The sequence below is a fragment of the Moschus berezovskii genome, chromosome 28, assembly GCF_049115385.1.
Source record: "Moschus berezovskii isolate FMDL1 chromosome 28, NW_MosBer_1.0, whole genome shotgun sequence".
In the NCBI taxonomy this organism is placed as follows: Eukaryota; Metazoa; Chordata; class Mammalia; order Artiodactyla; family Moschidae; genus Moschus; species Moschus berezovskii.
In genome coordinates this window covers 1,917,337-1,933,399 of record NC_142487.1, presented here as the reverse complement: position 1 = coordinate 1,933,399, position 16,063 = coordinate 1,917,337, and the positions used below count along the sequence as shown (strand labels likewise).

Here is a 16,063-nt window from a genome sequence, read left to right as displayed (position 1 = left end):
TCTTTACCATTTGAGTCACCAGGGAAGTTCCATAAAATATATACATGTATTGTTTTAAAAGTTTACCTTAACTTGTTGGGTTTCTGGGATTTCTGTAGTATCTTATAAGCCCCTAGAGAGGAAGCAACAGGAGTCACTGGCACAGGGAATTCTGCAGAGGGCGCGAAATCTGTGGGGAGAAGGACCCCTCTTCCCTGCAAGGGTCACCTGCAGCCGACAGAGGGTGACTGAAGGCACTCTGGAGGACATCAAGGATGCGCATCTGGTAATCCCCCAGATGATGCAGTTCACAGAGAAAGGGCTGGGCCAGTGAGTCTCACGGACCACAGAAGGACACAGTTAACAGGAGGCCTGGGTTACCTCTGATGGTGCCATGAGAAACATCACTGGATTTCTGAACTGTGTGTCACAAAGTCAGGGCACTGTTTTCCCTCTAAGAGAGGAAACACTGGTTTGAAATAAAGTAGATGGTCCTTTTATTTCACCCACTTTTTATTTTTTTTAAGTGTACTGAAAGAGAGTTTTTATGGACACAAACTTCTGGATATGGAATTCTTCCAACCATTTTTTAGAGAAGAAGCTAGCACTGCACAAGTGGATCTGAGGAAATGGACCCTAGGCCCTGGTGAGTTAGTTAACATTTGTCATGAGAAAGAGGAGACTCTATGGGAACTGGAACCATTTTGGGAAAACTCCAAAATAGGAAAATCAAACCAGAAAAAAAATGCCCATTTAATTTTAACCTTGACATCTTGGATTTAATCTTCCTATTGTCCAGGGTCACTAAAAAATGGATACATGGTGAGGTCTAAATAATAAGCCTCAATTGTTTAAGTAAGAATTCTTTAAAAACTTACCTACACAGAGTAAGTGAATTACAGCCCAGAAATATCCATCTGGATCAAACTGTAACAGAGGGTTTAAAAAAAAAAAAGAAAAAAGCTGTAAGTACAGACAAACAGGATTCAGCGCGGCAATTTTAAATGCCAACACACAGCGTTTAATGCCAGACAGGACTCTGGGACCTTGGGCCAGCCCCTCCTTATTCCTCACCCAGCTGGCCTATGTGACATCTTCCCAACAAGGCTCTCCGCCTCCAGCACCACTTTTCCCGCCCCCAACACTCCCCAGCACTGCATCTTTAAAAGGCTGATCCAAGGGGCTTCCCTGGTGACTCAGTGATAAAGAATCTGCCTGCCACTGCAGGAGACACGGGTTTGATACCTGGTCTGGGAAGATCCCACGTGCCGCAGAGCAACTAAGCCCCTTTGCCACAACTATTGAGCCTGTGCTCTAGAGCTCGAGAGCTGCAACTGCTAAGACGTGTCGAAACTACTGAAGCCCCCGGGCACCCTCAGCCGTGCTCAACAAGGGAAGCCACTGTAATGAGAAGCCCACGCACCACAGAGTAGCCCCTGCTCTCCACAACTAGGGAAAGCCCAGGAGCAACAAAACCCAGGACAACCAAACAGAAATAAATAAAAGAATCATCATTTTTTTAAAAAGGCAGATCAGATGATGTCACCTATGGCTTAAAATCAGCCAACAGTCCCCCAGTGGCTTCAGGATGAAATCCGAACACAAGGCACCCAAGAACCCCCATGACAAGCCCCTGTCAACCCAACCAGTCCCATCCACTGCCCATCCCCTCTCCAGAGAAAGAGAACTTGCACTTCCCCAGCCAACCTGGCCAAGGGGCACTCCCTCCTCTCCTTCCCTTCCTTATTTTTTCCATTTATCTCACCTGACACATTCCATTTAGCTTATGATCTGTCTCTGTCTCCACCCTCCGTGAGATGGTCAATTCCAGGAGGGCAGGAATTAGCCCAGGAGCACAGACATGGTAGGTGTGCCATGAAGCTGAGTTACAGAGCATTTAGGACACCTCCACGACTCTGTCCGCCCCTGCCTTCTTCTTCTGGCTCACTCCTCCTCACCCTTCAAGAGTTAGGTCCAGGGACTTCCCTGGCAGCCAGTGGTTAAGAATCCGCCTCCCCATGCAGGGGATGTGGGCTCAATCTCTGGTCAGGGAACTAAGATCCCACATGCCACGGGGCCACTAAACCCAAGCACCACAGCTACGAGCCGATGTGCTCTAGACCCCACGCCACAACTAGAGCGAGAACTCCACGAGCCACAACTAGAGGGAAGCCCCCATGCGCTGCCACGAAGAGCAGCCAAATAAATAAAGATTTAGGTCCAGTCAACAGAGCCTGGCTCCAGCATCAGAAAGATCTGGGTAAAATTCTAAAATCTCCACTTTCTTGTTCGCTGGTGACCTTTTGGGCCTCGCTATTCTTTAACTACAAAATGGAGACAATAATAGCTGCTACCCTTGTGGAATTATTGTTGAGATTAAATAAAATAAGGCACTAAAGCATTGGCCCAGAGCCTGGCACCCAGCAAGCTCAATACAATCGTCAGCTCTTCCTCCTCTGAGCCTCCCAGGCGCCTGGCAGGATCCCACCCCGCCCCGGACAGAGCCCTGGCCTCCCCCGGTTATAATTATCTGTTCATCGTCTGCCCCCTCCCCTTTGCTCTGACTAGACTCTGGCTTCTGCCCGGACGACGGCAATTTCTCTTTGTGCCCCCAGAGCCTGGCTTGGTGCCTGACACTTGATGGGGATTTAATCAATGCTGGGGAAGGAAAGAAGCGAAAAGCGACCCAGGAATGAGATGACTCCTGGAGCTGGGGGTGGGTCCTCAGTGCCTAAGAAAGAAAAACTCAAGAAGACAAAGTGAAAACACTGTGTAGATGAGGCCCTTGGGATGTGAAAATGAAAATGTCAGTTGGTCATTCCTGTCTGACTCTTTGAGACCCCATGGACAATTGCTTGTCAAGCTCCTCTGCCCATGGGATTTTTCCAGGCAAGGATACTGGAATGGGCTGCCACTGCCTCCTCCAGAGGATCTTTTCAACCAAAGGATCGAACCTGCGTCTCCCGTGTCTCCCGTGTCTCTTGCATTGGTGGCAGATTCCTTACCCGCTGAGCCACTGGGAAGCCCCCTTGGGATGAGAGGGGAAAATCAATTTTGCCTCGGTGTGTGGGTCATTTGGGCTTGCAGGTCCTCCAAGCTGGTACAGAGGATGGACTGCCCCCATCACACAGCACCCAGAGGTCTGAGCTCTGTGGGTCACCCTGCCACACACAGAGAGAAGGCAAAGACCTAAAGGGAGATGCTGGCCTGGCCAATGGCTCCCCTAGGCCCTGCCTGAAAGTTTGCGTTTACTTGTCTTTGCACGGGCCGAGGTCATACTGCTTCTCAAAGGAAGGACTCGGAAATTCTGCTCATCCAGGCAGGCTTCAGAGATACTCGAAGGCAAAGTGAGTCTACCTGAACTTACCTGGGAGTCGTTGAAGGGCAGGCACCCGGCAGCGGCCAGGAGGAAGAGGGCACTGTGGAGAGGAGGTAAAAGACACAGCTTTACTATTCAACATGAAGGGCGTCCCGGAGAGGGTGGAGGTGGAAATACCTGGATTGGAGCTCGGGTGGGGCGGAGATCCCGAGAGACCACACCCAGCTGCCCTGTTCATCCACTGAGCACCACTTTATCTGTCTAGTTTTCAGTTACGTGCTCTGCTGACACCAGACAGTTCCAGAGGACTGGGGCTCAGTGAGCCATCTTCCCAGACAGAGGCATTTGCAGGATATGTATAAAACCACAGCTGGCTCACTCGAGAACAACAGTATCTATAGAAACTTCCCTGGTGGTCCAGTGGCTAAGAATCTGTGATTCCAATGTAGGGAGCATGGGCTGGATGACCGGTTGAGGAACTAAGATCCCACATGCCACATGTCGAGGCAAAAAAAAAGGGTACATAAAAGGAGGTTTTTTTAAATTACCGATCCCAACAAATACACTAGTGGAAAACTGACCAGTGAAAGTTTTAGTTGCTCAGTCCTGTCCAACTCTTTGCAACCCTTTGGACTACATGGACTCTGTCCAAGGGACTACAGCCCACCAGGCTCCTCTGTCTAAGGGATTCTCCAGACAAGCACACTGGACTGCGTTGCCATGCCCTCCTCCAGGGGATCTTCCCAACCCAAGGATTGAACCCAGGTCTCCCACATTGCAGGTAGATTCTTTACCATCTGAACCACTGCTGCTGCTGCTGCTGCTAAGTCACTTCAGTCGTGTCCGACTCTATGTGACCCCATAGACGGAAGCCCACCAGGCTCCCCTGCCCCTGGGATTCTCCAGGCAAGAACACTGGAGTGGGTTGCCATTTCCTTCTCCAATGTGTAAAAGTGAAAAGTGAAAGTGAAGTCGCTCAGTCATGTTTGACTCGTACCGACCCCATGGACTGCAGCCTACCAGGCTCCTCCATCCATGGGATTTTCTAGGCAAGAGTACTGGAGTGGCTTGCCATTGCCTTCTCTGATCTGAACCACTAGGGAAGTGGAAAATGTGGCCAAGCAGACTACAGTTTTGCTGCTTACCAATAAGAAAACATTGTGGAAAGCACATTACAGTCTTATCAACTTACTCAAATAATCAAACTTAACATCTCCAGCAGAGGGACAGATCAATATCATGCGCCTCCTGATACTGTACTGAGAAGGGTACAGTGTCACTCATGTGGTAGTATGCACAACCCAGACTGAACCTCAGGGAAATGCTGAGACAAACCCAAATTCAGGCAGCCCACAAAACAGTGGGCTTACACTATTCGAAAATCTGAAGGCAATGAAAGGCAATAAAAAGCCGAGGAACTGTTCCAAATTAAAGGTTATAGTAAAAAAAAAAAAAATAAAGGTTAGGAAGAGACACGGCATCTTTGGGGGAGGTGAATACTACAAAAGGAAATATCAGGATTATTGACCAAATTTGAACATTGACTCAAATTACATAACAGTATCATATGAGACATTAATTTTCTAAATGTAAGCATTGCACTGTGGTTATACAAGAGATTATTATCTTTAGGCGGAGAAGGCAATGGCAAGCCACTCCAGTACTCTTGCCTAGAAAATCCCATGGACGGAGGAGCCTGGTAGGCTGCAGTCCATGGGGTCGCTACGAGTCAGACATGACTGAGTGATACACTTTGAAGTATTTAGGGGTAGAGTCATAATCCCTGCAACATATCCTCAAATGGCTCAGAAAAAATAAGAATAAGAATAATTATATCTATTATTATATACTTTGTGCGATACATATATTGTTGTTTAGTCGCTAACTCGTGTCCGACTCTTTTGTGACCCCGTGCACTGTAGCCTGCCAGGCTCCTCTGTCCATGGAATTCTCCTGGTAAGAATGCTGGAGTGGGTAGCCATTTCCTTTTCCAGGGTATTTTCCTGACCCAGGGATTGAACCTGCGTCTCCTGAATTGGCTGAGGCGCTTTACTCCTGAGCCACCATGTGCATGTATATATATATATATAGAGAGAGAGAGAGAGAGAGAAAGCAAATACAAAAAATGTTATCAATGAGTGAAGCTAAATAAAAAGGTATATGGGAGTTCATTGTAATACTCCTTCAACTTTCCTACCAGCTTAAACTTTTTACCCAAATAAGGGAATTCCTTGGTGGTCAGTGGTTAGACTCCGACCACTTTTACTGCCAAGGGCCCAGGTTCAATCCTTGGTCAGGAAACTAAGATCCTGCAAGCTGTTGGCACAGCCAAATAGTATTAATAATTAAAAATTTCAGTAGAAAAAATCTTACACATACCAAAATATTTATGGATGTAACCCTACAGAGCCTGTGATTTGCTGAAATGAGGCGCTGGGTGCAGGCTTAAGCTGAAATCTCATCTCTGAATCTCAGAGATGAGTCTATAGAAATTCATTTTATTATTCTTTTTATTTTTATATATATATTGAGAAATTGCCATCATAAAGGCTTTTTTTTAAAAAAAATTCTTGCACAAAAAAGTAACATTGCCAATCACAGATATTTTCAAATTTTCTCATTCATTAGAAAGTCGATTTGGAGTTATTTTCTCACGTAGAAATAAATGGGGGCGGGAGGAGAAGGGGACGACGGAGAATGAGATGGCTGGATGGCATCACCGACTCTGTGGACATGAGTTTGAGTGAACTCCGGGAGTTGGTGATGGACAGGGAGGCCTGGCGTGCTGTGATTCATGGGGTCGCGGAGAGTCGGACACGACTGAGCGACTGAACTGAACTGAACTGAACTGATGTGGTATTTGGGTTTCCTATACCAAAACACCTTGCCCTCTATCTTGTCCCAGTCATTCTCTCCTCCTAAAGGAAGGCAGCAGAAAACACAAAACCCACATGATCACATGCTCATTCCCCCTCTTTCCATTTATGAGGCAACAACATATTTAGAATTGGGTCCCTTCTGACCATCGCATCAGGCGGCAAACAGCAAAGGATCAAGGACATGAACAGGGGCAGTGAATACAGCATTTTCACCATTAGGGGATTTTATCATGGGACATCTCACACCATATATATTCTATGCGTACTCAGTCGCTTCAGTCGTGACCAACTCTTTGCGACCCCATGGGCTGTAACCCACCAGACTCCTCTGTCCATGGGATTCTCTAGGTAAGAATACTGGAATGGATTGCCATGCCCTCCTCCAGGAGATTTCCCGACCCAGGGATTGAACCTGCATCTTTTGTGTCTCCTTGAATTGCAGGCAGATTCTTTACCCACTGCGCCACCTGGGAAGCCATATACTCTATATACGTATTGAATTCTGTATTACTTACATATATATGTAATACATGACAACAGGTTCTTCATAACTTAAATACACCGGCAATAGTAATGCTAATCAGTTCTGTCCACATACCGTCCCCCCGAGTCCTCAACATTGTCACGACACACACGTGTACCCAACAGACTGGCCTGGCCAGCCCAGCCCGGAACAGGAGGACGGGCATGGGGGAAGCCTCGGAGCTGGGGCCTCAGGGCCTTGGGAAGGGCAGGATGACACGGCAGAGGTTATCCACTCCAGCCCACCCACTCTACAGTCTCGCCAACTTTCGAGGCACACAACACAAATGGCCTCAAGAAGACTCCCTGGCACCCGACTGCAGAGCAACTCAGAGGCCAGGGTAAGGCAAGGGGAGGGAGGCTCCCAGGGAGGGTTCCTGCGACCGCACATGAATAGACAGGTTGCAGGTCGGGGGAGAGGAGGACCCTCATGGCTTCAGTGTCTGCCTGCAGTGGACAGAAGGCTTTGGAGCGACGGACCCCATCCCTTATGGCACAAGGGACCGGTTTCATGGAAGATAATTTTTCCATGGACCAGGGTAGGGGGATGGTTTCAGGATGATTCTGGCACATTGCAGTTACTGTGCGCTTTATTGCTATTATTATTACATCGGTCCCACCTCAGATCATCAGGCATTAGATCCTGGAGGCTGGGGACCCCTGCTTCAGATGCAGGACAGTTCACCATTCACAGGCAATGAGTGTTAGAGTCCTCAAACAGACAGGCCCTTGGGACTGAGGGGAGAAGGGGGTCAGCCAGGTGTGGGACAGCCCAGGTTCCCACCAAACTTGGCCTTGAGCAACACCTGATTCCACCAGGCATGGCATGAATGGGTCTCAATGCCTCTCTTTAACACCCGCTAATCTCTTAAACAAGAGGATGAGTCCTGACTGTGGGGTGTTTTTTCTTCTTCAAGTAGCAGCTTGTAATAAAGGCAAAAAAAAAAAAAAAAGGAGATTGGATAAAAGCCCAGAAATAGCTGAAACAAAAAGGCCCAAATCCATGCATCAAAGCCTTTCTGTTGATTTTCTATCTACAGGACTGAGCTTCGCAGCTACTGCCGAGAAGACAGGAAGTCATCAGAGAATGAGGCACTCAGATCAGAATTTGCACAACAGGGGGCACAGGGATGGGTTGGGGGGGTGGGTCACTTTCCATGTTTCAACTGGGGACACTGAGAAATGGAGGGGTGTGCAGCCTGTCCACAGCCATGGTGTCATGTGGCCCAAGACCACGACTCAGATCCCTGGATGCGCAGGTCAGCGCTTTTTCCACCGTGGGAATTCTTAAAAACTCAAACAGCAAACCTTCTTTTTAAAATAGGTCGTTTCCATTTTTCCATTTTCATTCTTCATCAGTATTGCGCAACTCAGCGAAATTCTGGGCATCGGTGGTTGAAACCTAGCACGGGCTGTTTTCCCCTTAGAAATAAAATATTTCAGAAAAAAAAAAGGAAGTAAATTTTTGAATAAGACATGAAATAGGGATATACGAGTGTTTGTAAGAAATTCCTCTGTCAACTCTCAAGTATGAATCATCAACAGACGGTTTCTCATCAGAGTTTAAAATCAGGTTAAATCTTCTATTTTAGAGGTTTGTGGAGCTGTTTTTTTTTTTTTTTAAACTTACCTACAAATCTTTGCAGGAGAAGTTTTCTGTATGAAAATAAAAAGACCCAGCATTAATCTTTAAAAAAAAATTTTTTTGTTCTCCTTAAAAGAAAATATTTAGATCAAGAGGCACATAAATTATGAGTAAATTTATTGGGGTCTTAACAAGTTGTCACACTTCAGTATTTATTGAGGCTTTTTCTGCTTGGACCAGATGAAGGATGACTCAGAGGTCCAGAGGTGAGTCACTTTGGGATGAGCAGTTTTACCACTCTCACCATTAGAACTCTGTTTACCCACAAAAAAGCACAATGCCACCTCGCCCAAGCCTGCAAATATCTCACACACCGTGAAAAGGAGATAGAAATTGACATATCCTGTGCAGGAAAAGAAATCAGGCTCTGGTTCAACTTCTTTTCCACTCTCTTTAAATTTTCCTTTCATTAATCCAGCTCTGACTCTGAGCAGCGCTATAAATTCTCTGGTATGATGTGTAAATTAGGAAACAGAAAAAAAGGAGCAGGGACATTTGATTCCACCCCTAGAGAGAAGGAAAAAAGGGCAGATTGGGGAAATCGGAACTTGGCGTTTAAAGCTCCCTGAAATGAAGAAACAAAGAAATTCTAACACAGACTCCACCTTTACTACTTCCTTTTTTATTACTTTAAGGGAATTATGCCTTGGCACTTGGGAAGAAATCTCTAGCAGGGAGAAGCATAGATTTTTCTACATTTGATAAGGAAAATGGTCAGGTAAGAGATTATTTCTGTACATTTCAGAAGGATTACTTTGCTAGTTGAGGGCAAACCACAGTTTTGGGGTTTTTTTCTTCTTCCAGCTCAAAGTGTGAAGTATGACCATATTATTCAAAAGTGAAGCACTGGGCTTCCCTGGTGGGTAAAGAATCCATCTGCCAGTGAGGGAGACAGGGGTTCAATCCCTGATCCGGGAAGATTCAACATACAGGGGAGGAACTAACTACTGAGTCTGTACTTTAGAGCCCGGGGGCTGCAACTACTGCAGCCCTCGTGTCCTAAGGTCTGTGCTTCCCAACAAGAGAAGGAACTGCAATGAGAGGTCATTGGAACTAGAGAGTAGCCCTCGCTCTCCACAACTAGAGAAAAGGCCGTGGAGCAAAGAAGACCCAGCACAGCTAAAAGTGAAATAAATAAATAACACTGTAAAAGTGACGCACTGAAAAGGTACGAATGTCCGTTGACTATAAAATGAGCAAGTGCTGACGATGTACAGGACAGTGCCTATAGTTAACAAGTCTCCTGCAAATTTTGGAAGTTGTTAAGAGAGTAGATCTTAACAATCTCATCACAAGAAAAAAAATGTAACTATGCATGGTGACAGATGTTAACTAGATGGTGATCATTTCTAGATGATCATTTCTAGATCACATAACCAGATGTTACTGTGGTGATCATTTCAAAATATACACACTGAATCATTATACTGAACACCTGAAATGAATATAATTTTATCTTTCAAGTATATCTCAATTTTTTTTTTAAAGAAGGTAAAGCACTGGCAAGAGAATTTTGTGGTTTGCTGTGAAGGCTTTCCTAAGTTTTCACGTGTGACTAAATCATCCGGTTGGTATTGGTTTAATAAACGCGAGATGTCTGTGTACAGAGCAGTGGCTCCCGTCTTCAGATCCTTTCTTACTTCTCATTTGTTCCCTCTCATCTTTGTGGAACCCGCCCCAACAGTCCAAAAGGCAAAGCGGACCTTGACTCCACTGCCCCCTGGTGGAGACTCGAATCCCTTTGGTCCCAGAAGGATGACAGAGGTGACCTGGCTCCCACCTGGATAACTGCCCTCAACTTGGGAAAACATGTCACTAACAGATTCTGAGCTAAACACAGCCGACATCTCCAGAGTTTGGAGGAAGAGTAGGAATGAAGATGAGAATGAAACAGATGCTCAGGACTTCCCTGGCGGTCCAACAGTTAAGACTCCGAGCTTCCAATGCAGGGGCGTGCTCCCACGTGAATGCTCAGTGGCTCAATCGTGTCCTTAAGAGCAGAAACTATGCCTCTTGCTCATGACTGTAGACCCAGGGCCTGGCAGGGCAGCCACACACCCAGAGACGTATAAATATTCAGAGAGTGAATGAGGCGGGGGTGCGAGAAGAGGTTTCCTGACAGATCAGAGGAGAGAAATATCAACATATGGTCTAGGAAGATGGAGAAGTTTAGCTGTGGCTGAAATTTCTAAAGCCGGACAGATGGATGGGGCCCAGGTGGTAAAGGGCTTTGCATGTCTCCAGATAGGTTCTGGGCAGTCCTGAAGAGCTGTATGTGGGGGAACACGATCAGATCTGTGTGTCAGAAAGGTCCCTTGGTCCATGGGAGTGTGTGGAGTGGCCCTGGGCACAGAAGGCTGCCTCTCTTCCCAGCATGCCTGTAAAAAGTATGTTGCCTGAATGACCCACTAACCTCTCTCGAGTTTAAGAGTTCCAAAATTTTGATGGAAGTCACTTGAAACTGGCAGATATTAGAAAAAAGAAACCCTCAAAAGAGATACCAAACTAAAAGCACCACTGCACATCCCTGGTGGCTCAGTAGTAATATATCTGCCTGTCAATGCAGGAGACAGGGATTCAACCCCTGATCCAGGAAGATCACATGCAACAACTGAGCCCACGTTTCACAACTATTGATCCTGGGCTCTAGAGCCTGGGAGCCACAACTACTGAAGCCCTAGGGCCTGTGACCTGCAACAGGCTGCCTGACGGTGGTCATTAATTAATTTCAAGGACCACGGTTTCAACATCCCAGGCTCCTCCGCAATGAGGAGCCTGGGCACTGCAACTAGAGAAAATCCTGGACAGAAATAAAGACCAGCACAGTCAAAGATTAAAAATAAATAAATAAAATTATTAAAAAATAAAACTACTGCTCATAATATTAAAAATCATAGCTCATGAGTACAAAGCACCTACTATGTGCCAGAAAGTGTTGGGAGCACCAAGCAGTTGATAGGGTCCTCCTACAACTCTTGAGGGGGTGACATTTCTCTCCCCTTTGCACAGATGGAGGCCCAGAAGGTGAGGGAAGCTGTTCCAGGTGGTGGAAGGCAGAGCTGGGGTGGGGAAGAAAAGAAGTTTTCCTCGGGGTGGGCTAAAGCTCCCAGCACCCTATGGGAAGCTTGCCATCGATTTCGTCGAAGCTGGGATGCGGTGGGGTAATGCCCACTCCCCCATGCCTCCCCCAGGCCCACAGGCATCTCTACCTCAGCCCCCGAGCCCTGGCTCATCTCTGGCCTTGAGGTGAGTTCCGTTCAGACCCACAAGCATCCCCATGTATGCTGGGTGACCTGAAGGGATGTCGAAACCGTGGTCCTTGAAATCAATTAATGACCACTGTCATGCAGCCTTGACTGGAAACAGATGGCAGGAAAGAGGCAGGCACTAACCTGGGCCGTACATAAAAAGCATGTCTTTGAAATTTCAAGCAAGGGAAGTGAAACTAGCCTTTTGCGTAATCATTTACCTCTTTCCGAAAACACTTCTGGTGCCCACAGATGATAACTTCGGCTGCATTATGCAAAGTGAGAAACACAGGAATGGCCTGAAAGAAAACAAAGGAATAAGCACGAAAATATTTCTTTGATCTCATAATTACATAATTCTTGATGTCTGCTTCAAAATAAAAGATCTGTGGGAACTGCTGGCATTCACATAGCTACTCCTCTCCAGCAAAAACTCTCCTGCGCTCTTGTTGCTGCACTCTTGTTGCTGGCATGATACTCGGTAGGTGTAGAGACTCCCTTCCTATGGGTTTTCTCATCACTGATTAAGCATTTACTGTGTGTCAGGCACCGTGCCAGGTGTAGGGGACACGTCCTGTGAACAGCTGCACACGTGCCAGATAGGCTGTCTCTCTAGAGGTGAGAGCTCTGACCAGATGCACAGAAAGGCATAACCAACCCAGCGTGGGCAGAGCACGCCTTCTTGGAGGAAATGAAGCCCAAAGTCTAAACAGGAACCGAATGATGGACTAGAACGAGCCCAGCAAAAACAGACAAGGTGGGAGAAGGCTGGAGGCAGAGGAGCACACGAGAGTCCACAGGATCAAGGCAGCCCACCTCCTCGGGGACCTGGGGGGAGTTGAGCCGGGTAGAAATAGCGTGGAAGGCGAAAGTGGGGGAAGGAAGGTGAGGCGATAATCATATCAAGGAGTCAGGACCGTCCCGAGGGCCAGAGCAGATGCTGAAGGGTTAAAAGCCCAAGTGACATGATTGCATCTGCATGTTTATAGGAACTTGGGCTGCTGGGTGCAGGAGAAGAGACAGAGATGATTACAGAAGTTCAGCGGTGTGGCAGATTGAAAATCGACCCTCCAAACTCTAGCCGCAGGACTTCTCTGGTGGTCCAGTGGCTAAGACTCTGTGCTCCCAGTGCAGGGGGCCTGGGTTCAATCCCTGGTCAGAGAACCAGATCCCAAATGGCACAACTAAGGATCCCGCAAACCTCAATCTAGACTGAACAGGCTATATGATGCAACTAAGACCCAGCACAGCTGCATTCATACTAACACATATAAATACACACAAACAATATAAACACATAAAACAAGTATTAAAACTACCCAAGTCCCAATCCCTAGGATTTGTAAAAGTGACCTCGTACAGTAAAAAAGGGCCTTTGCAAATGTAATCAAATCGAGACTCTGGAGATGGAGCGAATACCCTGGATGATCTAGGTGGGTCCCAAATGCAAACACATGTATCCTCCTAAGAGAGAAGCAGAGATGTGACACATACAGAGAAGAGGCAATATGGCCCCAGAGGCAGAGACAGAGGGATGCAGCCACAAGCCGAGGCAGGTCGGCAGCCACCAGAAATCAGAACAGGCGAGGACTGGATTCTCCCCAGGAGCCTCTGGAGGGAGCACAGCCATTTCAGAACCTTGGCCTCCAGAACGAGGAGAGAATAAATTTCTGTTGCTTTAAGTCACCAAGGGAAGTAGTCATTTGTCACAGTAGCTACAGGAAACCAACAGAAGGAATCACCAGACGGTGGCCTGAACCTGGCAGTGGCTGTGGAGATGGAGAAAAGTGGACACCGGAAGGAAACATTTAGGAGATTGAAGTCAATGGTGGAACAACTGGGATCAACACTGTACCCCCTCCCCCAAAAAGGGGGAGAGGGAGAAGATACTTAAAAATGTAACACTCCAGTGGGACAAACCTAGGTGGCATATTAAAAAGCAGAGACATCACTTTGCCGACAGAGTTCCATATAGTCAAAGCTAGGGTTTTTCCAGTAGTCATGTATGGATGTGAGAGTTGGACCATAAAGAAGGCCGAGCACCGAAGAACTGATGCATTCAAATTGTGGTGCTGGAGAAGACTCTTGAGAGCTTCTTGGACAGCAAGGAGATCAAACCAGTTGATCCTAAAGGCAATCAGTCCTGAATATTCATTGGAAGGACTAATGCGGAAGCTGAAGCTCCAACACTTCGGCCACCTGATGTGAAGAGCCGACTCATTGGAAAAGACGCTGATGTTGGGAAAGACTTGAAGGCAAAAGGAGAAGGGGACAGCAGAGGATGAGATGGTTAGATAGCCTCACCGACTCAACGGACGTGAATTTGAGCAAACTCTGGGAGATGGTGAAGGAAGGGGGAGCCGGCGTGCTGCAGTCCATGGGGCTGCAAAGAGTTGGACACAACTTAAAGACTGAACAACAAGCAGTGGGCTGTCAAGATACACAGAGTACCCACTGTACACTGACAATTGCTGGGCTGTCTGCTAAGAACAGCAGTCTTTCCTGATTTGATAGATGATCTTGACAAGGCCAGGGGAGGGATTGAAGGGTGAGGGATATTTGCTACTATCTTTGTTGTTGCCAATGGTGATGCTTCCTGGAAAGCAAAAGAAAATCAAGAATATGCATGGGTTTTGGCATCAGCCTGGGTTTCAGGCTCCAGCTCCACCATCTGCTCATGGAGCAGGGAGCTTATCCAAACAGTTTGCTCCTCTGTAGTATGAGGATAACAGTACCTACAACCTGAAGCTATTGGGAGGAAGGTGGAAACCATGCAAGAGCCCTGTATGAAGGCTGTCAATGTTAACGTGTACCAAGCCTACACTCAGTGGTGTCGATCAAGGACCCTGAGCTGAGAAGTTGTTCCCGCTTCAAGGACCTTTAAGTGGGTCTTTAAGCAGATGCTACTGCCCTATCACTTCCAGATGGATTTATTCTTTATCTTTGGGGAAGATATATTTTTACCTTGTCATTAAGACTTTTATAAGTTTATAGCTCTGCCCTATTTTAGTATTTTGTTCTAACTCACACTGTTTCGTTTCATTCTGAGCTCTTGCCTTATATTTTTCTTCCTTTTTTTAATGTTTTCTACTCTTTTTCATTAAAAATTCAACTCAACTCTTTTTTCCCTTTAAAATCATAACTATTTCCTATGTTTTTCATGTCTTTTGTGCTTCTTTTTATTCTTCTTAAGCTTTTATGTTTTCTATTATGTTTTATGTATTTTATTAATTGGCCTCATCCATTAGGTTCATGTTGGGAAAACTTGGGCCCTGGCCTTCTAGGTCTGAGCCTAAGAAGACGGAACAGAAAATCTTTAGGTTAATCCTGTGGTACATGACAGTGGCCACCTGGATCTTATTTATTTAAAATTAAGACCTGATCCCTGGGTCAGGAAGATCCCCTGGAATAAGAAATTGGATCCCAATCCAGTATTCTTGCCTGGGAAATCCCATGGACAGAGGAGTCTGGCAGGCTACAGTCCATGGGGTCACAAAGAGTTAGAGAAGACTGAGCGACGGAGCACACAACAAGACCTGATTTTAAATGTTTTTGCCTCCTTGACTATAAAATCAGAGAGGAGATGAGATTTAGGGTTGACTCAAAGAGTCAGACATGACCAAGCGACTTTTACTTTCACTAGACTCTAACTCTAGACCTCAAAGAGGTTTTACTTTCTCAATTTTATAAACCGTCAAGAGGTTCCTCCATCGCCCCAGCAGAATCTGAGCAGATTCTGTAAAAGGATCTATCTGTACATATAGATGGAGAGGGCAATGGCATCCTACTCCAGTACTCTTGCCTGGAAAATCCCATGGACAGAGGAGCCTGGTAGGCTGCAGTCCATGGGGTCGCTAAGAGTCAGACACGACTGAGCGACTGCACTTTCACTTTTCACTTGCATGCATTGGAGAAGGAAATGGCAACCCACTCCACTGTTCTTGCCTGGAGAATTCCAGGGACGGAGGAGCCTGGTGGGCTGCCGTCTATGGGGTCGCACAGAGTCGGACACGACTGAAGCGACTTAGCAGCAGCAGCAGTACATATAGAACTGATCTTAAAGTTCACTAATAGTAGGTACCAACAATGTGTTCAGCACAGTGCTATTTTAATTGCATTCTCTTATTTAAATCACCTCTCAACAATTGTATCCACAGATGCTGTTACCCTGATTTACGGACAAGGAAACGGAAGCTCAGGGTGATGGGGCAGCTTGCTGGTGAGTTCACAGCTGGTTCAGGGTGGGACTCCAGGATTCCGACCGAGTAACGGCAAAGACCACACTCCCAGCCTTGATGTTTGTTGTTGTTTAGTTGCTAAGTCACGTCTGACTCTTCTGTGATACCATGGACTGTAGCCCACCAGGCTCCTGTGTCCATGGGATTTCCCAGGCAAGAAAATTGGAGTGGGTTGCCATTTCCTTCTCCAGGGAATCTTTCCAACCCAGGGATAGAATCCACATCTCCTGCAT

At 46.6% G+C, this 16,063-nt stretch overlaps 1 protein-coding gene across 6 annotated transcripts in view; it reads right to left on the bottom strand.

Annotated features, from left to right (window-relative positions):
* SLC35D4 (solute carrier family 35 member D4) overlaps nt 1-16,063 on the bottom strand; it is a 119,844-nt gene that overhangs the window by 66,831 nt on the left and 36,950 nt on the right. For all 6 annotated transcript variants that reach the window (XR_008684656.2, XR_008684658.2, XR_008684657.2 and 3 more), the window contains exons 5-9: nt 11,814-11,891; nt 8,330-8,355; nt 3,347-3,398; nt 858-906; nt 67-112 (exon numbers count right to left, since the gene is read on the bottom strand). Coding sequence is in view for 2 of the 6 variants with exons in the window: in XM_055417097.2 (XP_055273072.1) it covers nt 67-112; nt 858-906; nt 3,347-3,398; nt 8,330-8,355; nt 11,814-11,891 (251 nt within the window). In the remaining 4 variants the exon portion in view is untranslated. The remainder of the gene's footprint in view (nt 1-66; nt 113-857; nt 907-3,346; nt 3,399-8,329; nt 8,356-11,813; nt 11,892-16,063) is intronic.